At 42.0% G+C, this 23,705-nt stretch overlaps 1 protein-coding gene across 1 annotated transcript; it reads left to right on the plus strand.

The window, feature by feature from the left end:
- Positions 1–2,616: 2,616 nt before the first annotated feature.
- AFG2B (AAA ATPase AFG2B) lies at positions 2,617–18,179 on the plus strand. The gene is made up of 9 exons (XM_035132179.3): positions 2,617–2,812; positions 4,779–5,899; positions 7,423–7,608; positions 8,285–8,440; positions 9,745–9,954; positions 11,669–11,896; positions 13,270–13,404; positions 14,463–14,588; positions 17,017–18,179. Exons 2-9 carry the CDS (start codon positions 4,826–4,828, stop codon positions 17,161–17,163), a joined length of 2,262 nt encoding a protein of 753 aa, XP_034988070.2. The 5' UTR covers positions 2,617–2,812; positions 4,779–4,825; the 3' UTR covers positions 17,164–18,179.
- Positions 18,180–23,705: the final 5,526 nt, after the last annotated feature.

The raw sequence follows: 23,705 nt of genomic DNA on the forward strand, positions 1-23,705 counted from the left end.
TTGGCTTCCAAAATGTTCGACAACTGAGGCACGGCTTCCGGTTGGCTGCAGGAGCTTCCTGCACTCAAGCAGAAACTGCGTCCGACGTTCAGCTTCCGAAAAAACGTTCAAAAATCAGAACACTTACTTCCGGGTTTTTGGTGTTCGGGAGCCGAAACGTTCCAAAATGTTCCGAAGCGTTTGGGAACCAAGGTTTGACTGTAATTGTTACAAGTGTTATTAAAATCCTGCTAATGTTTTCATCTGCTTACAGTGGTCTCCTAAGTACAGTCGTACCTTGGTTTTCAAATACCTTGGGAGTCAAACGTTTTGGCTCCCGGGCGATCAAAAACCGGAAGTGAGTGTTCCAGTTTTCTAATGTTCTTTGGAACCCGAATGTCAGGAAGCTCCTGCAGCCAATTGGAAGCCGCGCCTTGATTCCCAAACGTTTTGGAAGTCAAACGGACTTCCGGAACAGATTCCGTCAGACTTCCAAGGTACCACTGTATATTCTAAATTTTTCCCATTCTTTCTTAAAGTTTTTGTCTTCTTGGTTCCTGAGCTTTCCGGTCAGTTTTGCCATTTCAGCATAGTCCATCAGCTAAGTTTGTCATTCCTCTCTGGTTGGGACCCTAGAAGTATCTTAAGCAGAACAAAAAAACACCCTCTCTGCTCTCTTTTCCTGTACTGTTCCTCACGGATCTAGCCCTGTCGTTTTACTCTGCTTGAGTGTGAGAGCAAAGTGTGCCTCAAAACCACTACCAGCCAACAGCCACTTTGCTATGCCTCTCCATCCTTAATAATAAAAGTATTGTAGCTGGGATTGCTTTTAGGGGGGGGGATAATTTTTGATTTTACAAGTGTAAGATTATAACAATACCAAATACTGCATATTATCCATATTTAGAGATTTCTCTGAATCTCTAGACTTCCACCTTCCCCTCCATGGATCCTATTATCAGCCTTTGCAACTGCATATTATTTCACCATCCAAATTTTATATTACTTCATCATCCAACAGGTCTCTCCATTTGCTCCATAGTAGTTTCTATATTACCAGTGTTGTTGGAATCCTGCTAATGTTTCCACCTGCTTACAGTGGTCTCTCAAATATATTTCCCCCCCCCATGCTTTATTAAAATTTTGGTCTTTGGGTCTTTGTGAGTAGCTGGGATTGTTCAATCAGTAAAGCATGAGACTCTTAATCTCAGGGTTGTGAGTTCAAGACCCACATGGGGCAAAAGATTCCTGCATTGCAAAGGGTTGGACTAGATCTCCCTCACAGTCCCCTCCATTATATTCTGTGATAATAATAAATCAATATAACTTCACTTTATAATCTAAGAGACAGATGAGATAACATATTATTAGGAGCTCCTGTGTGGTGTAGTGGTTAGAGTGGGGATTAAATGAGAAGGAAGAGAACTATGCATGTCACCTTGAGCTCCTTGGAGAAAAAGGTGAGTATTTTTCTATTTATAAAGCTAAAATCCTAACTTGAGCATACCTGGAGTAAGCTCCCATGAATTTACTCACTTCTGAACAGGTCCGGTTAGCATTGCACTGTAAAATAAATTAACTCGTGTGTATAAAAATCATAATGACATTTATTTAGAAGTCCTACTGAGACCAACAGGACTTGCTCCCTCGATGGGGCATGTTGAATTTTTCAAATGCCAAAAATGAAGGGTACTTGACTTGGGAATTCAAAAGATATTTTGGTGCAATTAATATAATTTATTTTGCTTATTATGTAAAATCTGTGCAAAAATTGCATAGAAATCATTAAAAATTATTGCCAAGTACTTGCAGTTTTTTATATTATTATTTTAAATTTTTTCTACATTTCAGGTCTATACATTTCACTGAATTTACAATCATTTTAACATTTAAAAACTTGACTTCCTTCCCACTCTTTCTGTGGTTCCTTAAATTTCTTTTTAATACCGTCTGCATATCCAAATTAACTTAATTTGCTCATTTATTCATCTACTTTAAATATATATTCTTATATGCTACAGCGGCAAGAATGTCACTAGCCCAAAAATGGAAAGAAGCAGAAGTCCCAGCAAAGGAAGAATGGATACGAAAACCTATGGAGTATGCAGAAATGGTGAAACTTACCGGAATAATAAGAAATCAAGATAACTTTAAAAAAAATGGAAATGATTTGTTTAATATTTACAGATAAATTATAAACAGGTAAGAACATTGGCAGGATTATTGTAATAACCTGCACTTCCATAAGAGTATGTCTTCTTATTATTAAGCATTACCTGACATTTTCACAAGGTAAAATTAAAATTATTTGGTTTACGTGCTTTTTAATCCGACCTAGGTTTACCAAGCTAAAAGTTGTGCAATCAGGAAAATAATAGCAAATTTGAATTTCTCACACCCAAAAACATATTTTCACTGAAGAAAGTTGCAAAAATTAAGCATTACCCCCCCCCCCCAAATGACACTCTCTTGTAAGCTTCAGAAGCAAACCTCACACAACTTCCTAACACAGCTGCTCCCACGCCTCTCTGAATAAAATAGAGACAACATGCTCCACCTAGCGTCCAACCAGAAGCCTGTTCGTCTTTCCTTTGTCCCACCCACTACCACCACCCCGTTCCCTGATTGGAACCTTTCACTTCACATCCGCTTTCGATGGGACAGGAGGAAAAGCGACTCGCTCCAAGGGTTTGTCTGATTGCCTTCTTTTGCGGGGAGAATTGATTGGCAGGCCTGTTAGCCAATTAGCGGGCTGCACTGTACAATTCCCCCCTTTCGCTTTGCTTGCTTGTAAAGGAGGAGAAAATGCTTTTGCATGCAAGACAAATCGCTGGTGAGTGTTTGGGCTGCTGTCTTATTATACCTGCGTACCTGAGATATGCAGGCGCTTTTCTCATTTGTTTCATCAGAAACTTGCATGCCTTTCATCTTTATTTTATTCTTTCTGAAATAATGCTTAATTATTCACATTTCTCAGCCGCATCCATAAATCCCATCAGATAAATGGGGCAGCAAGAAAATGGAAAATAATTATCATTAATCCGAATGTTGCCCTAAAATGCCGGCTAGAGCAATGGTCGTATCTTAATTAGGTATTAAGTTTGTATACTGCCCTTCATCCGAAGAGCCCAGGGCAGCTCACGACAGGAAGAAAAGAAAAAAGCAAAATGAGAATATAAAATGCATAATATTTTTTTTTAGAAAGTCTTAGTTCAGTTACGGGTGTGTGTGTGTTTATCTCCCACCTGGGGAGAAATCCTGCAGATGCTCATGCTTTTAGAAATTAAACTGAGAAATGTGGCTTATTGTGGCTATGTGTTTCATGTATGGCTTGGAATGCCTGTCTCTGGGAATGGTTTCTTTTGTGTTTATTCCTTTGTGTTTACTGGGTTTTAAAAACAACAACAACAATAAAGCAGGATATAAATTGGATGAAATAATTGCGTACCTGTCCTTGAGCATTTTGCTTTCAGAATTGAGTTTGTGTGTTGGGAAGACAGGGTACAGGAAGCCGCTTAAGCCATTGTCAGGCTATTGCTCCATCTAGGCCAGCATTGCCTACTCTGACTGGCAGCAGCTTCATCTGATGCTTCTCCAGCTACTTGATGCTTTTAGTTGGGATTGAACTTGTAACCTTCTGTATGAAAAGCCTAGGCTCTAGCAATGGGCTTTTTATGGGCTTCCTACAACTACTTGTTGGGTTGAGAGCTAGTCAACAAAAGGTCTGCTGATGCTCAAGGCTACCTAGAAATGGTGGCCTCTTGCTCCCCATATTGTGGCAGCTGGCTGCCTATAACAACATACAATGCATGTATCCAAGGACCAGCTTTTCTTGTTTGTGAATTGTGAATTGGTAGTTTAAAAAGGGTTTCAGGGCAGAGGGCAGATTCAAACTGAGCGCCTCTTACAGTACGTTGGTTATGTTGGTAGAGGAAAAGTGCAGTATATAATTTTTACATTTATAAAAGGTAATTTTGGTTCCTCTGTTTCATTTTTGTCCGGTTGGTGTTGGTTAAATGTTTAGTTGGGGTTGGCGGTTACTTTAATTTGGGTATAACTGTAAACTGGTTGTTATTATTATTATTATTACTGGCTTTTATTGATTTATTGGTTTGCATGTTGTTTGTATAAGATATCTTGTTTTTTTAATGTTTGATGTTTTGTGTTTTGTATGTTGCAAGCCACCCAGAGTGGCTGGTGAGACCCAGCTAGATGGGCGGGATATAAATTAAGTTGTTGTTGTTGTTGTTGTTGTTGTTACAGTAGGCCTGTTTCTACATACATTCTTAGTTTCCTCTTTATCCTGCGTCCAGGAAAGCAAAAAATATACTTGAGGTCAAGGATACATTCTAGCCAGGCAAAAGAACTTGGGGAGGCTGCAAAGCAGGTGAAGGATGTGGCCTGGGGAGAAGGAGTAGGGCTAGGGGGAATTGTCTGAGGGCCATATAAAGAGGCTTGGAGGGGGGGGGGCATGTTGGTCCTCTCAGTTTGAGGTTCTCCATCCATGTGTTAGATAAACTATTCAGAGAAGGCAGACCCCTCCACAGCCTGTGATTCAGAAAAGTATTTCTTTTTCAGGCAAATTTTATGTATGGAATGATAACAGAAAGGCTCTTCAGATATACGGCTGTCTTGTAATTTACTCTTGAACGCATCTGAGAACTTTGAACCTTTCTATGAAACTTGCACCTCTCCCTGAAATCTACTCCCCCCCCCTTCCTAAAACCTGCACACACTATTGTTAAATAAAATCAGCTAATTTTCTTTTCTTTTTTTCCTCTCCATTCTAAACTGTTCAGAGAAACATCTGCGTGTATGATTTGCAACCCAGCGGCTCATCGTGAAGATGGCTTTGTTAAAGCTGTTGCCGCAGGTTCCCGAAGATGAAGGTACCCAAAGGTGCCGGCTGGGGCCTGCTGTATTCTCTACCCTGGGTGCCACACTGGGCTCCCCAGTGAAGATCACCCTCCCTGCGGGCAGCTGTCTCTGTACCGCCTGGCCAAGGCATGATTTGACTGACGGCTATTTGCAGGTCGATCTCAAGTGCAGAACGTGGGGTTTGAAGGAGTGCCTGTCCCAAAATCTCACCGTGAGCATGAACCACTTGAAGCTGCTGCCTTCTTGCAAGCTCAAGAGAGTGACAGTCAAAGTCATCTTTAAGAACCGTGCCTTGAAAAAATCCACTCCGAAAACCACAGTGCAGGACATGGTCAAGGAACTTCTGAGAAAGGCCTACGTTTCTCCCCATTACGTCGTTACCTTTGCGCCAATTCCGGGCAATCCATTGGCATGTGTTGAAATATTGTCCATGGAGCCTGCCACCGCAGAAGAAGCCGGTTTGGTAACCCTCAAAACTGGTGTAACTGTTAAAGAGGCAGTCACACTAGACTGGCACAACCGTTCGACGGAGGGTGGCACCAAAATCTTGGTGGCGGGCATGAACGACGTCAGCACCTCCTTAAAAGAGATGATCGACTTGCCCTTGCGCTTTCCGAAAACCTTCCAGAAGCTGGGCCTTTCTGTCCCTAGAGGAGTGCTTTTGGTGGGGCCTCCAGGAGTGGGCAAAACTCTTCTGGTGAAATCGGTCGCCAGGGGAATTGGTGCCAGCCTGCTTTGCATCGACGGCCCTATTATCTACGGTTCAAGGCCCGGCGAAAGCGAGGAGAACTTGCGGCGAGTTTTTGAACAAGCTAGAGAATTGTCCCGCGAAGGACCGGTTGTTCTTTTTATTGACGAGATCGACTCGTTGTGTCCTAAACGGGGAAGTTCGAGTAATGCCCCGGAAAATCGTCTGGTGGCTCAATTGCTAACTCTTCTAGATGGCTTCGGGGGAGAAAATCACGTAGTGATTGTGGCAGCGACAAATAGACCCGATGCCCTGGACCCTGCACTTAGGAGGCCAGGCAGACTGGACCGAGAGGTGATTGTAAATTATATCTTATTTGTTACTTCTGATTGCTGCTTACTGCTTCATTTAGGAAGGGGGAGCCCCTTTTATTTTTATTTTTTGCTACTACTGCGGTCCTTGTTTTCTGAGCCCAAAAATGGAAAACGAGCGAGGTCCCAACTAAAGAAGAATGACAACTTTAACCGATGGAATATGCGCAGCTTCTGGACCTAACATGTAGAATAAGAGAACAAAAAGAACATAGGTTTAAAGAAGACTGGAAAACGTTTGTTGATTATATGGGGGGGGGGAAATGTGTACACTTGAAAACGTTGGCAGCGTTAGGATAAATTCAACTGTGAAAATAAGTTTTGATGGAGGTAATAATGGAATACTGAGTGGTTTGTTGTTGTTGTTTAATCATTTAGTCGTGTCCGACTCTTCGTGACCCCATGGACCAGAGCACGCCAGGTTTAGTTTATGTAAAATATGAGTGGTTTAGTTTATGTAAAATATGCAGGGATTTATGTTAGGCAAAATAAACCATGCAAAGAGAGAAAGGGAAGTCATTGATATTTTAAGGTTGTTTAAATGAATACAGTGGTACCTCGGTTTTTGAACGTAATCCATTCCAGAAGACCGTTTGACTGCTGAAATGTTTGAAAACCGAGGCGCAAAGGGCGGCCTACAAATTCAGTGAAGAAAATTGGGGGGGGGGGAACTCAGCGGAAGCCGTTTGACTTCCAAGGAGCGTTCGAAAACGGGAGCATTTCCTTCCGGGTTTTCAGCGTGCGGAAACTGAAACGTTCGGCTTCCGAGATGCTTGAAAACCAAGGTACCACTGTATTCTAAAATGTAAAACAGAAAATTTGATTAGAATTATAGGGGGGGGGAGGGGGAGCCCTGTCAATGACCTTGGGGTGCCATGACTCTCCTCAAAGGACTATAGAGTTGTAGTTCCGGCAAGAGAACTCTTTTATCACCTGGCTCATTTGCAGAAGTACATTTCGCAGACTTCTTTTGTTCTAAGTGGTAATATTTAGAAATGGGCAGTTCCACTCCGGCCCTGATAGTTGGAATGATGGAAAACAGGGCAATACATAATTTTACGCTGACGCTCACACATCAGGGTTCCTTTGTAGAATTTGTTCATCATGTGGACATTGGAGGGTGGGACAATGAATATGTCCAATTCCCTTTTAAAGCCATCCGAGTTGGTTGGAGAAGAACATTCTGAAGAAGCTCAGGACTGGGGTTTAGTTCAGCCCATCTAGCGCAGGGTGGCAGAACTGTCGGTCCTCCATATTTTCCTGGACTACAATTCCCATCTGCCCCAGTCAGTCTGTGCAGCGAGGAGGGGTGATGGGAGTTGGAGTCCCACAGCAGCTGTCAGGCTAGAGATTGTCCATTCCTGATCAAAACCTTTGCACTCGAAATTGGCATGAGATTTGCTTCGGATCAGCCCTGTGTTGCCCTACGGTTAATACAGCCGGTTGAGAATTGCCAGGATACACCAAGAAAGCAAGACGTTTCTTTACATTTGCTCTTTTTCTTAGGTTATAATTGGGACGCCGACCGTGAAGCAAAGGAGGTCTATTCTACAGCTGATTACTGCTGGCATGCCTGTGTCAAACGATGTCAATTTGTTTGAACTTGCAGAAATAACAGTCGGTTATGTTGGAGCTGACCTCACGGCGCTCTGCAGAGAGGCTGCAACGAAGGCTGTGTTTCGTGCCTCTTCGGTAAGGAACTATTTCAGATGTCAGCGCAGAATATTTTTGTGCATGGGGGGGGTCCTCCCCCCTTGCACTCTTTCTCCTGCCCCCGCTTTGTGTTAAATGCTCAGCAGCTTTATCCTGTGTGACATTGTGGCTGCAAATAGACATAGCTTGGGGGGACTTGTGTCTGTTATATAGGTGCAATTGAGTGTCTGTGTCAGTGTGTTACCCACATTGACTAGATAGCAATGATTCACACACCTGGGATGCAAAAGGTAATCAGCGTTTCTGTGCGCTCTTGCTTCTGTCACGGTGTCCCGTTGCGCCAAAGCAATTTGCTGGCCACATGACCCGGAAAGCTGTCTGCGGACAAATTCCGGCTCCCACAGCCTGAAAACAAGATGAGCGCCGCAAGCCCATAGTCACCTTTGACTCGACTTAACCGTCCAGAGGTCCTTTACCTTTACCTCTTTACCTACAATTTATATCATTTATTTGCTTTAGTGTTTTGCCACTGTAAACTGCTCTGGGTGGCATGTCAGAAAGCAGTATATAAATGTGATTTGTAGACCCAGATATACGAACTGATTGTTCATTGGCAGGACTGCTAAGACTTCTCACGAGTGAGTGACTTCAGGGTTTGGGAGATTAAAAGCAAACAGACCTTTTTTTTTCTCTGCTTGTACATACATTTCTTCAGGATTCAATTGACACAGTGCACATGTCGGACTTCCGTGAAGCGTTGAAAAAGATTCAGCCGTCCTCTGTTCGAAGTGGAGTTGGGCTGGCAGACTTCAGGCCCGTCGCCTGGGATCAGATTGGGGGCCTTGAAGATGTGAAACTCAAGTTAAAACAGGTAGGGTCACAGAGACGAATTTCAAGGGCGGCTGTGCTCTCACAGCTCTTGGATTCTGCAATTATTACTTTATTTATCACATTTTCAGCTCTCTCCCCGTATGGAGCTTGGGGAGATGTTTATAGCACTGCTGATGCTAGCCCCATGAGACAACATAACATGTAAGATGGCAGCAGAATAGAAATGTCATAAGGAGCAATTATTATTATTATTATTATTATTTATTAAATTTTTGTACACTGCCCTATATGCACAGGTCTCGGGGTGGTTACAACATAAAACCACAATATAAAAACACAAAATGTGTAATAAAAACAAAAACAAACCAATTAACACCCTCGAACACATTTTAAAAGGGCACCAGATATCAATCAGCCAATGGCCTGGTTAAAGAGAAACGTTTTTGCCTGGCGCCTAAAGGTGTATATAATGAAGGCACCAGGCGAACTTCCCTGAGGAGGCCATTCCGCAAATGGGGAGCCACTGCAGAGAAGGCCCCTACGCTCAGTGCAGTTGAGTGTTGAATGCAGAGAAACTTATCAACTCAAAGTCTTAAAGGAAACTCAAAACCAGGAATGATGTTTGTTTAGCAGAAACAAACATCAAATATTAAAAACATCCCTAAAAACAGGGCTGCCTTCAGGTGTCTTCTAAAAGTCAGTTCTTTATTTCCTTGACATCTGATGGGAGGGCGTTCCACAGGGCGGGTGCCACTACCGAGAAGGCCCTCTGCCTGGTTCCCTGTAACCTCACTTCTCGCAGGGAGGGAACCGCCAGAAGGCCCTTGGAGCTGGACCTCAGTGTCCAGACTCAACAATGGGAGTGGAGACGCTCCTTCAGTTATAATAATAATTTATTCTTTCTACCCCACCCATCTGGCTGGGCCGAGTACGTTTAGGGCTTTAAAGGTCAGCACCAACACTTTGAATTTTGCTCGGAAATGTACTGGGAGCCAATGTAGGTCTTTCAGGACTGCTGTTATACAGTCTCGGTGGCCACTCCCAGTCACCAGTCTAGCTGTCGCATTCTGGATGAATTGCAGTTTCTGGGTTACCTTCAAAGGTAGCCCCACGTAGAGCGCATTGCAGTAGTCCAAGCGGGAGGTAACTAGAACTGACTCTGGCGAGGCAGTTCGCAGGCAGGTGGGGTCTCAGTCTGCATACCAGATGGAGCTGGTAGACAGCTACCCCGGACACAGAATTGACCTGCGCCTCCATGAAGAGCCATGAGTCCATGTGTTGCCTTGCATGATCTAATGCTATAAGGAATTAATGGAAGTTTCTATGGCTTTTTTGTATTTGCAGAGCATTGAATGGCCTATAAAATTCCCAGAGGCCTTTGTGAGAATGGGGCTTGCCCGCCCAAAGGGCATCCTTTTGTACGGACCGTCAGGTTGCGCCAAAACTACGCTTGTAAAAGCAGCAGCCACAAGCTGTCACTGTTCGTTTCTGTCTGTGAGTGGCGCCGACCTTTTCTCACCTTACGTTGGAGATTCGGAGAAGATTTTGTCTCAGGTTTGTCTTTTATTCCCGTAGTCCTTGGGTGAAAATAGACCACGTTAAATAGTTGGCCGGTTCAGACCTAGCCATCCTGCTTTAATAACCTATAGCTAGATTCTAGTTTTATATTGTTGGCTGGTAGACTGAGATTAAACTATTGTTTCCTGGTTTTGGTACAAGAAGAAATGGTGGTTTCAGAAATGGTTACAGTTTTCTGTTACGGTGTGCTAGAGAAGGGAGGAAAGAGCACACAGGCACAAAACTCATTTTATTATGTCAACTTTATTGCATCTGAGGTGACAGTATGTCCATAGAATAAGATAATTTAAGATAATTGAAAACAGTTAAACATAAAAACCAGGCAGAGGGCCTTTTCAGTAGTGGCACCCACCATGTGGAACGCCCTCAAATCAGATGTCAAGGAAATAAACAACTGTCTGAATTTTAGAAGATACCTGAAGGCAGCCCTGTTTACGAAAAATTTTAATGTTTTATCTTTTATTATTATTAATAATAATAATAATAGTTGTTGTTGGTAGTGGTGGTAGTTTATTAATCGCCTTCCAAACAACTACCTCAAGGCGATTTGCACGTAAGAGAATTAAAAACAGTTAAACATAAACAGATAAAAACATGAGCAGGATTGTTGTAATAACCTGCAGTCTAACAAGAGTATATATTTACAGTAGGTAATTATATGAGCAAGTCAAATGAATTTGGGTATGCAGAAGATATCAAAAAATAAATTTAAGGAACTGCAGGAAGAGGGGGGAGGAAATCAAATTTTGAAACGTGAAATTGATCGTAAAACTAATGAAATGTATAAATTTGAAAAGAACAAATAAAAAGCTAAATAAATAAAGCCATAACAAAATAGACGCTCATGGTAAATGCCTATTTATCCAGCAGGGAAAGCCTGTCAGAAACATAAATTCTTCAGTTGTTTTGTGAAAGTGCAGATTGTGGTTGCCTGTTGAAAGTCAACAGAAACAAGAGACAGCCACACCAAAAGCCCTGCTCTGAGTTACTGCGGAGCAAGCTTCTAAGATCTTTGTATCATGCAAAAGAAGCTCTCCTACAAATCAGAGTGATCTGCTGGGTATATAGTTGGCTTCAGCAAGTATAGTGGTACCTTGGTTCTCAAACTTAATCCATTCTGGATTAAGTTCCGAAACCAAAGCATTCCAAAACCAAGGCGCACTTTCCCATAAAAAGTAATCCAAAATGGATTAATCCGTTCCAGACTTATAAAAACAACCTAAACCCTAAAACAGAAATTTAACATGAATTTTACTACCTAACGAGACCGTTGATCCATAAAACGAAAGCAATAAACAATGTACTGCAGTCACACAATCAATCAGTAGCTGAACTGGGTTCTACACAGTCACAGAAACAAAACAAAAAAGCCGCAAAAATTCAAAATAAATAGGAAAAACAGACAGGCCTCAGCGTAACACTCCAATCGGAAGCGTAGCACTCAAAACGGAGCGCGTTCGGCTTCCAAAAAAAGTTTGCAACCCGGAACACTTATTTCCATGTTTGCAGTGTTTGGGTTCCACGTTGTTTGAGAACCAAGGTATCCCTGTACAAAGTAGAATTTACACTTCATTTGAACATAGAAAAAATGCATGTCTTTCCCCCTATTGGTCTTAAATTATGCGTTCTGCACAGATATATGATTTCTACCTATCTCCCCCTCCCCCCCACTTAATTTTAATTATTCAAGGTATTTCGTCAAGCAAGAGCCAATACGCCTGCAATTGTGTTCCTTGATGAGATCGACTCTATCCTGGGATCTCGGTCAGTCAGTAAAACAGGACATGGCGTCCAGGAGAGAGTTCTTTCTGTCCTCCTTAATGAATTGGATGGTGTTGGGTTGAAGTTAACAGAGAGGAGAGGAAATAAAGCCGAGCTGGAAAACGACAGTCGAGAACAAACAGAAAATGATAGAGAGGTATCTAATTCTCATAACGAGATGTTTCCAATCCTTTTGCTTTCATAGATGAGTTCATTTCTATCTGCTGAATCTGTTATGGCATAAACACAGAAACTTAGGTTGCAACAACGGGCCCAGGCCCCTTACGCACTGTGTAATTAAAGCAGTATCATACCACTTTAAACAGTCATGGCTTCTTGCAAGGAATTCTGGGAACTGTAGTTTGCTAAGGGTCCTGAGAGTTGTTAGGAGACAACAGAGATACCATTCCCAGAGTGGTTTAATAATCAGTCCATTTCCCCAGGGAACTCTGTCAGTAGTCAGTTCTTAAGTTGTTGTTGTTGTTATTATTATTATTATTAATAATAATAATAATAATAATAATTTATACCCCACCCATCTTTCTGGGTTTCCCCAGCTACTCTATTAAATTTGTTTTCTGCATGGTTATCCTTGAATGCATTTTCCCTTAAATTCATAAATACCACCACTGGCAAAATGAAATATGTTAGATATAAACAGATAAATAGAAGGACGCACGGAGAAAATATTACAAATGGGTTTCTTTGAAACCTTTTCCATAAGTTTGCTTACTTTGCATTTTATGTCTACAAAGGTTGTAGTAGGGCTGTTTCCCATACAACTTGGTACCATTGGTCCATGCCCACTCCCGATAGGTCCCTCCAGTGCCTGGCTATGATGTTTCTGGTTGCTGACAACAGATGGATTATAAGTTCTTTATGATTTGCGTGAGCGTTGTTATCTTGAAAGATATTTAGTAAAACCAATTCTGGGGTAATTTCTAGCACTTGCTTAGTTATGTTACAAATTTCTTGCATGGATGTCTTCCAGAATGATTGAATTAATAAAGGTTATTTATGTATGCTACTACTGCAGCCCGCGTTTTGTTAGCCCAAAAATGGAAAACGAGTGAGGTCCCAACCAAAGAATGGCAGTTAAGTTGACAGAATATGTGAAGCTTGCAGACTTAACATATAGACTAAGAGAACAAGAAGAACATACGTTTAGAGAAGATTGGAAAACGTTTATTGAATATATTGGAAATAATTGTGTACAGCTGGAAATGTTGGCAGCATTTAGATAAATTCAACAGTGTAAATAAGTTTTGATGGATGCAATAATGGAATACTGAATGGTATAGTTTTTGTAAAATATGCAGGGATTTATGATATGTAAAAGGAACCATGGAAAGAGAACGGAAGTCATTGATATCTTAAGGGTGTAAAATGAATATTTTAAATTGTAAAACAGAAAATTTAATAAAAATTATTTAGATAGATGATAGATACGGTAGACAGACAGACAGACAGACAGACAGTTAATGTGCAAATGCTTATTTTTCAAGCGTTTAATTTTTGCCAACTTTCTAGCTGGAATTTCAGGAGGTTTTTAATAAAGATGTCATCGTCGTTGCTGCAACCAACAGACCAGACATGTTGGACGATGCCTTGTTGCGTCCTGGACGGTTTGACAAGATCATCTATATTCCACCTCCAGATCAGAAGGTAGGGCACAAATCCAGAGGTGAATTTTAAACCGCAGAGATCGGTAATTACAAACATTCCGGGGTTTGTTTGCAAAGAGGGGTATATGAAGCCAGTTGAGACTTTGGTTTAAACTTCCAGTTATATAGCAGGCAAGCCATGGTTTAGAGCTGATTGTCTGCTTTTGTATTCCATCTGCTTAGAACTTAGCTTCCTAAGTTTGTGCCATTCTATTAATGCATCTCTCCCTTTTAAGGCATTTCTGTGGCCCTGGTTTGTCAATGGCTTATAAATTGAGACACACAACTGCAGGCTGCAGTTAGCATGCTACTTTGTAAAAAAATAATAATCAATTAAGTGGCGCATAAATTTTCTGAAATAAATAATAAAATAATAGCTGTGAGTTCCCAGTTTGGCAGCCCTTTGCAAACCATAGTTTGAAAGTTGACCTAGGTTTAGATATAATGCCAGTCCATGGTTCGGTGCTATGTCTGAACGCAACAGTGTATATCATAATTGTTCTTTTTTTAAAAAAAAATTGTTAAACTTGTTTCAGAGTGGACTGTGGACTTGTACAGTGCTCCAGAATACTGGCTTTCAAACTGTGTTCCAGGGAGGTCTGGGGTTGCTTAGAAACTTTTCAGAGGTGTCATGGTGAAAAGATCAATAACAGGGATTAAATGTCCCTTATAGCAGGCATCCCCAAACTTCAGCCCTCCAGATGTTTTGGACTATAATTCCCATCTTCCCCGACCACTGGTCCTGTTAGCTAGGGATCATGGGAGTTGTAGGCCAAAACATCTGGAGGGCCACAGTTTGGGGATGCCTGCCTTATAGGAAGTTTGTTTGCCATTGCTCTTTTTGCCCAGCAGTGTGCCACTATAAGGGAATTTGGGAAGCTGTCTAAAATGAGTAAATGGTTTATCTGCTTTGGGAGGGTGTATTTATTTTATGCCGTTCCTGAAATCTGATGTGTAATGATCCATTAAGGAAAACATTCTGCTCTCAGCTAGCCTCCCCAACTGACTGCCTTCTTACTTACAAATAACTCTGATCCTTTCTTTTCTATTTTGTATTAGGGAAAGCTTTCTATTTTGAAAATCTGCACTGGAAAAATTCCCATTGATCCTGGTGTTTCTCTAGAGGATATAGCAGCTCGTGCTAATCTGTTCTCTGGAGCTGACCTTGAGAATCTTTGCAAGGAGGTAAGGCTTTTAATTTTCCTAATTAGTCTTGGGAGAGTTTTCTGAAATGTTCTAATTTTTCCTAATTAAGGGGGAAAGGCTTCATGTAAGCTTGAGAGAGAAGTAAAATCTCAACTTGAAATCAAGTTTGCGTTTGTAAAGAAGAGACAAAATCTAGCATTGCAAATACTTGCATGCTATTTGATTGTTTTTGCCTTGGAAGATCTCAACTGGGAAATGCAAATGGCTTCTTAATTTAATTTAGTATCTGGTACAAATTAAGAATACAGTATATCAGCAAACTCAAAAGGGGCAGATACAGTGGTGAAATCCAACTGGATTGTATTCGGAGTAGGCCCATTTGTGTTGGACTCGTCTACATTTTGGTTGCGTTCTTCCACCAAGAAGTTCAGTCTACCGCATGGGTCTCCTTCCCCAACACGCACTTTATTCTCATAACAACCTTGTGGAGGTTGGGCATTCTTGGCATTCCATGGCACTTTGAAGAGCATGAGGGCCGCTGCTTTCCATGAGGATATACACGGGCAATGTATATTGAAATGGCTCCCAGATCGTTCTGGTGTTCCATTCCTAATCTAAGAAGATCTTACAGGATCATGTCAATGGTCATTAAAGCCCCCGATGGTAAGATTACTTGGGTCAGGAGTGGGTAAATGGATCCCCCACTTTGCCACCTGTCTTACTGACATCAGGCGACCAGTTTTCCCTTCGCAGCATGGCCAAAAGAAAAGTCAAGCAAGGCCTGGAGTTACCACCTAACCAGAGGGATATTCCCTCAGGCAAATAGGTCACACTGCCAATCCAGCAGGCTTGGAGTCATCACCTATTGGCTGATAGAAGGTACAGTCATACCTCGGTTTAAGTACGCCTCGGTTTGAGTATTTTCAGTTTAAGTACTCCACGGACCTGTCTGGAACGGATTAATCCACTTTCCATTACTTTCAATGGGGAAGTTCGCTTCAGGTTAAGTACGGACTTCCGGAACCAATTACACTCATACCTCGGGTTGAGTACGCTTCAGGTTGAGTACTCCGCGGACCCGTCTGGAACAGATTAATCCACTTTCCATTACTTTCAATGGGAAAGTTCGCTTCAGGTTAAGTACTCCACGGACCGTGTGGAACGGATTAATCCACTTTCCATTACTTTCAATGGGAAAGTTCGCTTCAGGTTAAGTACGCTTCAGGTTAAGTACAGACTTCCGGAACCAGTTGTGTTTGTAAACTGAGGTAGCACTGTAATTCAAACCTGCTGGACTTCTCCATGCCCCGCTTTGGACAGAGGTCATCTGCACTACTGAGTTCCCTCTGAACGCAGTATCCTGGCAGATCCCAGCAGGCTTGCTCTGACCACCAGTCAGCTGATCCCCGGGGAAAGCAAGGCTCCTTTGCCAATGCACAATCAGAAGCACATTTTAAGGCTCCCAATTGTGCATTGGCAACCGTAGGCCTGTCTCTCCCATGTCTGATTTCACCCGTGGAATCAGGTGCAGGGCAGGTGGGTGTGGTTTGGGGGAAACAGCCTCATGGGCCAAATTGAAACCCTAAGTAGGTCCATGAGTTGGGGTAACTGTGCCCCTGAAGGACCAGCATTTTTAAGCTAGACACTCTCCCTTCAGAGCACTGCACCCAGAGGACATACATCATGCTAAGCCTAGAAAATGTAGCGGGGGGTGCTCAGCTCAGTGGGTTAGAGCATGGTGCTGGTAACGCCAAGGTTGCAGGTTCGATTCCTGTATGGGACAACCGCATATTCCTGCATTGCAGGGGGTTGGACTAGATGATCCACAGGGTCGCTTCCAACTCTACAGTTCTATGATTCTATATACAGAACAGAGAATATGATATTTCTTGTGCTGCTAGGCTGATTTAAGCAAGGCAAGCTGTCCAAATTTGCCATATCCCATAGGGAACCAGGCAGAGGGCCTTCTCGGTGGTGGCACCTGCCCTGTGGAATGCCCTCCCATCAGATGCCAAGGAAATAAACAACTATCTGACTTTTAGAAGACAAGGCAGCCCTGTTTAGGGAAGTTTTTAATGTTTGATGCTTTATTGTATTTTTAATATTCTGTTGGGAGCCGCCCAGAGTGGCAGGGGTATAAATAAATTATTATTATTATTATTATTATTTATTTATTTATTTATTTATTATTATCAACTGCAGGTTTATCTCTCCCACATCTGATTTCACACATGGCATCAGGTGCAGGGCAGGTGGGTCTGGTTTGGGGCAAACAGCCTCATAGGCCAAATTGAAACCCTGAGTAGGTCCATGAGCTGGAGGTATCCCACACCTGGAGTAGAAATAATGGATGGTAGTCAATTAAGTTTTATTCTCAGAGTCGGCTTATGGAAGTGATTGGCCCTAACTTAGTCGTGTTCATTAATTAAGTTTCGTTCATGTTGGTTTCTCCTCCCCTTCCCCTTAGGCCGCTTTATTGGCATTGCAAGAGAACAAAGTTGAAGCAACACCCGTGAAGCAGAAACATTTTGAAAAATCCTTGGAGATCGTCAAACCATCACTAACCAATGAAGAGCTGGAATTTTATGAAAAAACATTTAGAAATCGAGAATGATTCTTGTGAAAACAGTGGCGGGGGGACTGTTATCCACATTGACATAACCAACAACTCTTAGTAATGAATTCAGCACATCTCTAAAGAGAACAGAGGGGATGTGGCTGTTTGTTCATTTATTTAGAGTGTAAATTTCTCATCGCCTCATCAAACTTTTTCAAGGCATATGCATCACAGGGGTTTCTCTTGGGCTTACAGCGATGGAAGGAAGACAAAGTCCCTACCAGAGAAGATTGGCTGATAAAGTTGTTGGACTATGCCAAAATGGGGAAAATGACCGGGAGAATTAGAAACCAAGAAGACAAAAGCTTTAATACAGAGCAGGGGAAATTTATAAGCTACTTAGGAGAACACTGCAAACAATTAAAAACCTTGACAGGATTGGAATAAGGCTTGTAATGTAGTAAGAACTAGGGTATAATGAGAATTTTAAGAAAAAATGGGAGGATAATATGAGATGCAGGGCAAAACGGATTAATAATAGAATCCATGGGGGGGAGTCCAAGGATTCAGGGAAGTGAAACTGAATTAAAAAAAAAAATAGATCCTATGCTGTGGGGAGAGGTTTCTTGGTGAGATTATTGACAACAGCCAAGCAAACTGGCGGGACCAGTTTCCCCCTTGTGCGTATAAAGAAAATGCTGTGAGTATATTTTCAGAGTGGTCTGAAAATTTGTTTTTTTAATGTGCCTACCTTGTGCCTATTCGATCAGCTTTTCCGGTTCCAATAAAGACTGTAGCCATGGAGATTGGCTTAATGCTGAGTGACTTAATGCTGAGTGGTGCCCAGAATTTGAAGTGCTGTTGAACTGCTCTGGAATACGTACCACCGTGCTGTTAAATCCTACATATTTATAAAATGAAAAATTCTTCCAAGAGTCAATTACAGTCACATGTCTGCTCTTTTTTTACATAAACAATTTAATCATCTCATAATAAGGTGAAATGTGATTTATAACTGAATATAGCTGATTTGTATCGTAATATTCAATAAAGGTATCCAATTTTGTAATGAAGTGTGGATATTTCCTTTTTCATTATTTCACTGCTTATTGGCTGTGCCACTCTGATACGGTCCCCTATCTTAAACCATTAATTAGCCTGTCCCAGCAAAGGAAGAATGGATACGAAAACTTACGGAATATGCAGAAATGGTGAAATTCAGTGGAAGAATAAGAAATCAAGATAACATTTTTTTATATAAAAGAATGGAAATGGTTTATTGAATATTTACAGATAAATTGCAAACAGATAAAAACATTGGCAGGATTATTTTAATAACCTGCAGTTTCATAAGAGTTTACGTTTAAAGTGGATAATTAAATGAGCAAATTAAATAAATTTGGATATGCAGAAGATAAAAAAAAATTAAGGAACTGCAGAAAGAGGAAGGAAGTCTAACTTTGAAATGTTAAAATGATTGTAAAATTAATGAAATGTATAAATTTGAAAAGTATAACTAAAAACTTTGAAAGAACAACCATGAATTAATCTGATATAATTTCCCCTTGTCTCTGATAACTGTTCTATAAGATTTATAAGATTATATTGGACTTTTGTGTAAAGGAGTACAGTACCAGTATATGATAAGGTGCACTTAGCACATAGGAGAAATAGGACTTTATCAGTTTGGGGTGGATTTCTGGGGGCGTTCTTCAATTTGATGTTGGAGAACTTTCTCCATTTATTTTGAACAAAGGAAACAATTATAATCCCTTTTGCTGGAAATGTAATTGGAAAGGAGGTTTGTGGTTTGATTTCATTAGGTATGTATGGGGAATTTTTTACTGTCCAAAGTTTTACAATTTTTTTATATATGCTATGTGGCTGGCGAAACCCAGCCAGATGGGCAGGGTATAAATAATAAAACTAATGTTATTTATTTCATTATCACTAACAGAGATTTGTGGGTTGGGAATAAAAAGTATATAATGGTACAAATATTGGGTTTACAATATTAAGATTGGTGCAATATGTGTATGGACTTTTACCAAGGCCAAAGTGAATCGCAAAGTGCTGGTGCTGGGATACAAAGCTCTATACTGTACTGCTTGGGACCAGAATACCTGAAGGATTGTCTCACTATGTACCCAACTGATTGCTGCATCCTGCGGTCAGAATTGGGACTTCCGTTACATATCAGACAAGCACATTCTCTCTCGTATTTTCTGTGCCCGCTAAAGACAAACCTACATAAAGGGAGATCATTTTCTCAGCTGGCATATGTATTGCATTTGAATAACAAAAACAACAACAATTTATTCACAACAATGTATTATTTATGCCCTGCCCATCTGCCTGAGTTTCCTCAGCCACTCTGGCCGGCTCGAAGAAGAAGAAGAAGAAGAAGAAGAAAGCGATAAAACATCAAACATTAAAAACTTCCCTAAATAGGGCTGCCTTCAGATGTCTTCTAAAAGTCAGATAGTTCTTTATTTCCTTGACATCTGATGGGAGGGCGTTCTACGGGGAGGACGCAATTAATTTTATGTATGCGCTGCTACTGTTTAAAACTGTTTTTTTAAATGGGGGGGGGCAGTAGTGCATGTATATGTTTATATACACGTGTAAATCGTGTACTGATATATGCCAAAACGTTTTTGTAGCTGATTTGTATATAAAACTGCTCTCATTTTAATTTGATCCCGACTTGTTTTTAGGAGGTGATTTAATTCTTGTTTGATTTTTTACCAATGTTATATATTTGATGTTAGCCGCCCTGAGCCCGGTTTCGGCCGGGGGGGGCGGGGGCGGGATACAAATAAAAGTTTGTTGTTGTTGTTGTTATGTTTCTTTATACTGTAAATTGCTTTTGGACAGGAAGTGGAACGATGATGATGATGATGATGATAAAATTAGAAAAAGCTCGTGCTTTTTCAAAGCCACTCGAAAACGGGCGCCCCATACTCTGCAGCCCCCACCCCTTAAAATATTATCCTCCCCCTGCAGCAAAGTAAGTAAAGATGTTTATTCGGCTTCACGCCCATCATAAAACACAACACAACAAAACAAATCAAATAAAAACCGCGGACTTGTACAAACCACAGATAATATAATACAATTCACAGCTCACAAGGACAAATATTAACAATTCAAAAAACATATCTTGAAGGTTTAAGATTAAGATTAAAAATTAAGGCGCTAAACTAAAATCAATATCTGATGTCATTTAAAAAAAATTCTTATAACTATCAATAATCAGCTAACATTCCATTCCGTCTCTTGTACGAGAGGACGGCTGTTAGGAATTTAGCAACCTGTAGAGTAATAGAAGGGTCCACATCTTGAAGAACCCAGGCTAGCACCCTGCAGCAACTGGTTGGCTTCCTTTCAGCCTATGGAACGCTGCCTCTGCAGTTGTCGCTTGCAACATCAGAGACCTGCCTTGGGACAAACAGCCTTGCCCACCTTTGCGTATTGCTCTTTGCGTTGCAGGCGGGAAAGAGAGGCGGACCATTCCACCCCATCATTTCCCACCACTCCTGGTTGTCAAGGGTCATAAAAATAAACCACCAGTGAGAGAAGTGAGGAGAACCGGGGGGGGGGGGGGATTGAGATTGAAAGGCGGCCTGGCAGGCCTAGTGGAGTGGATGGCATCTGCAAAATGGGAGGGTGGAGGCAGGGATTAAACATGGCAAGAGGGGGGCACCTGTTAAGCACCAACAACAGCCTGTGTTGTTTAGGGCTCCTGGCCTAGTCCTACACCACACATCCGGGTTCAAAAGCCTGGCGTGCCATCATCCAAGCAGTGCTAAAGAAGCAAAGAGACGCCGGGCGCCAGTTATTTCCAGCCTGCTTTGGGCCTAGCGCTGGGGTTCCCCATGTTGGGCACACGCGCCACCGGGGGGCAATTTTGAATTAATAAATTAATAAGAATTAGATGTCATGGCGGGGGGGAGGCATCAGGATTTTAGAGACGCTTAGGTGGGGCATGCCCCCCACCCCCCAAAAAAAGATTGGGAACCACTGGCCTAGTGGAAGGTGCAGCCTGGCGTCGCTGGGATGGCACTAAGTTGGGGTCTGGCTGTGTAGTTGCTCTGCCCTCCCAGATCTTGGAGGGGTCTGTTTTTAAGCCAAGAGACCTCTGTTGAAGAGAAGGGGCGGGTACTCGTTGTCCTACATTCCCCTTCCTAAAACATCCTTTTCTGCAAACCTTTTCGTCCTCGGTGCCCGAGGCACGCTCACAATTACGTGGCTTTATTTACTATTCCGTGAACTTGTATGTCGTTACAGCCATATAGGCCTATATGTGTGTGTGTGTACACACACACACACACACACACACACACACACATATAGGGGTGTTGTTGAGATTTAAGGGAGTGTATTTGCCTCCCCTTCGATGTGTGAAGAGATGATTTTAGACCCCGTTGATTTGTATTTGTTTGTTTGTTTGTTTGTTTGTTTGTTTACTGACTGCCCTATACTGTACCCTATAACACCCCCCCAAAAAAGAGCCACTTTTAAAAGGGTACATGATGTCAAACAGATCAACCAAAGCCTAGTTAAAAAGGAACGGGGAGCCACTGCAGAGAAGGCCCGATATCGTTTTGAATTAATTGCCTTGGACAGAAGAAGAGCCTTGCTGGATCAGGGCCCATCCAGACCCTCCAAGTGTCCCTATTTTCCAGGAACAGTCCCGGATTAACAGAAGCCATCCCGGTTTCTGATTTGATCCCCAAATGTCCCGCTTTTCCTTAGGACATCCTTATTTTCATCAGAGAGATGTTGGAGGGTATGCAGTTATGTGACACACACACACCCCTCCGAGCCAAGGAGATAAGGAACTATACAGGGAAACTGTATAGGGAAGCTTCTTAATGTTTGAGGTTATGTTTTTATATATGTTGGAAGCCGCCCAGAGTGGCTGGGGCAACACAGTCAGATGGGTGGGGTATAAATAAAAAGATTAGATAGATAGATAGATAGATAGATAGATAGATAGATAGATAGATAGATAGATAGATGATAGATAGATAGATAGATAGATAGATAGATAGATAGATAGATAGATAGGAATATGACATCCCTATTTTCATCAGAGAAATGTTGAAGGGTATGCCCATCTGGTCCAGCATCCTTTTCCAACGGTCTATTATGGGATGCCTATGGGAAGCCCGCAAGCAGCAGCTGAGCCAGCCCACACTCTCCTCACTTGTGATTCCCAACAACTGGTAGAGGAAGTAGATGGGAGTAGAACACAGCCATCGTGGCTAAGTTGATAGCTTTATTTTTCGTGAATTTGTCTAATCGATGACTAATTCAAAAGTCATCCATGAGCAATCGGTTTATGCAGAAGTACCTTAAATTATTGGTATATGCAGAAGTTCAGGAGGGATGGAAGGCCCCCTTTTGTGATAGTCTACTTAAACTGGTGTTTTAGAATACTACATAACTGAGAGAAATCAGAGAGCAAGGCTTTTGGACTTCATTACACCCCTGCCCCAAACTATACCAGCCCTGAATCAGTCAATATATAGTGCACCTAATAGTGTTTTGCTATGAATTGCTGCTCTATGATGTGCCTGTGTCTATGTATAACAAGCCATCAACACAGCCGCCTGCATTTTTGGACTTTCCTTGGGGGCATGGCTATAGAGCAGGCATAGGCAAACTCGGCCCTCCAGATGTTTTGAGACTACAACTCCCATCATCCCTAGCTAACAGGACCAGTGGTCAGGGGTGATGGGAGTTGTAGTCCCAAAACATCTGGAGGGCCGAGTTTGCTTATGCCTGCTATAGAGGCTCTCATGGTGCTCTCTTCCACTTCAGATTTATCACTACACCACTGTCCCCCAAACCCCCTAATCCCAAATGTGCAAAAGGTGGATTGTCTTCAACAATGACACAGCCACACCATACAGTTAAAGTCCATGGCTTTCCTTTGTAGTTTTAACAGTGCTGGGAATTTTAGCTTTATGAAGGGCAAACTACAGTTCCCAGTATATGATGGAGAGGTGACACCTGAGCCTTTAAAAACAAAAACAAAAAAACCATAAGTACTCATCCAAAAAGACAGTGGTACCTCGGTTTTTGAGCGTCTTGGAAGTCAAACGTTTTGCTTTTCGAACGTCGAAAACCCGGGTGTCATTGCTTCCGTTTTCGAACGCGCCTCGAAAGTCGAACGGCTTCCGCTGCATATTTTTCACTTTTCTCCATTGACTTTGGAGACTGCCATTTGCGCCTTGGTTGTCAAACGTTTCGGAAGTCGAATGGTCTTCCGGAACGGATTACGTTCAACAACCGAGGTACCACTGTCTAAACCAGGGACAGGCCCCCTGCTGAAAAAGTTTGCTGACCCCTGGTATAAACCCTTTCTCCAAAGCCCTCTTCCTAGACCAGGCGATCAGATCTGAGTTTCCAACCCCTTCCTCTAACAAGAGGCACTTATTCCCCCCCCCCTCATAATCCAGGCTGGACTCCTTTCTCCAGAAGCTGTGTAAATCCAGCAGGGGGCACCTCACCCCTGCATAATGCAGAACACATTGGCAGGTTCCAGGTGGAGTTCCTCTACTGTGTGTCTCCTCCAGGCTATGTGACTT

The sequence above is a fragment of the Zootoca vivipara genome, chromosome 13 (assembly GCF_965207765.1).
Source record: "Zootoca vivipara chromosome 13, rZooViv2.hap1.1, whole genome shotgun sequence".
Taxonomy (NCBI): domain Eukaryota; kingdom Metazoa; phylum Chordata; class Lepidosauria; order Squamata; family Lacertidae; genus Zootoca; species Zootoca vivipara.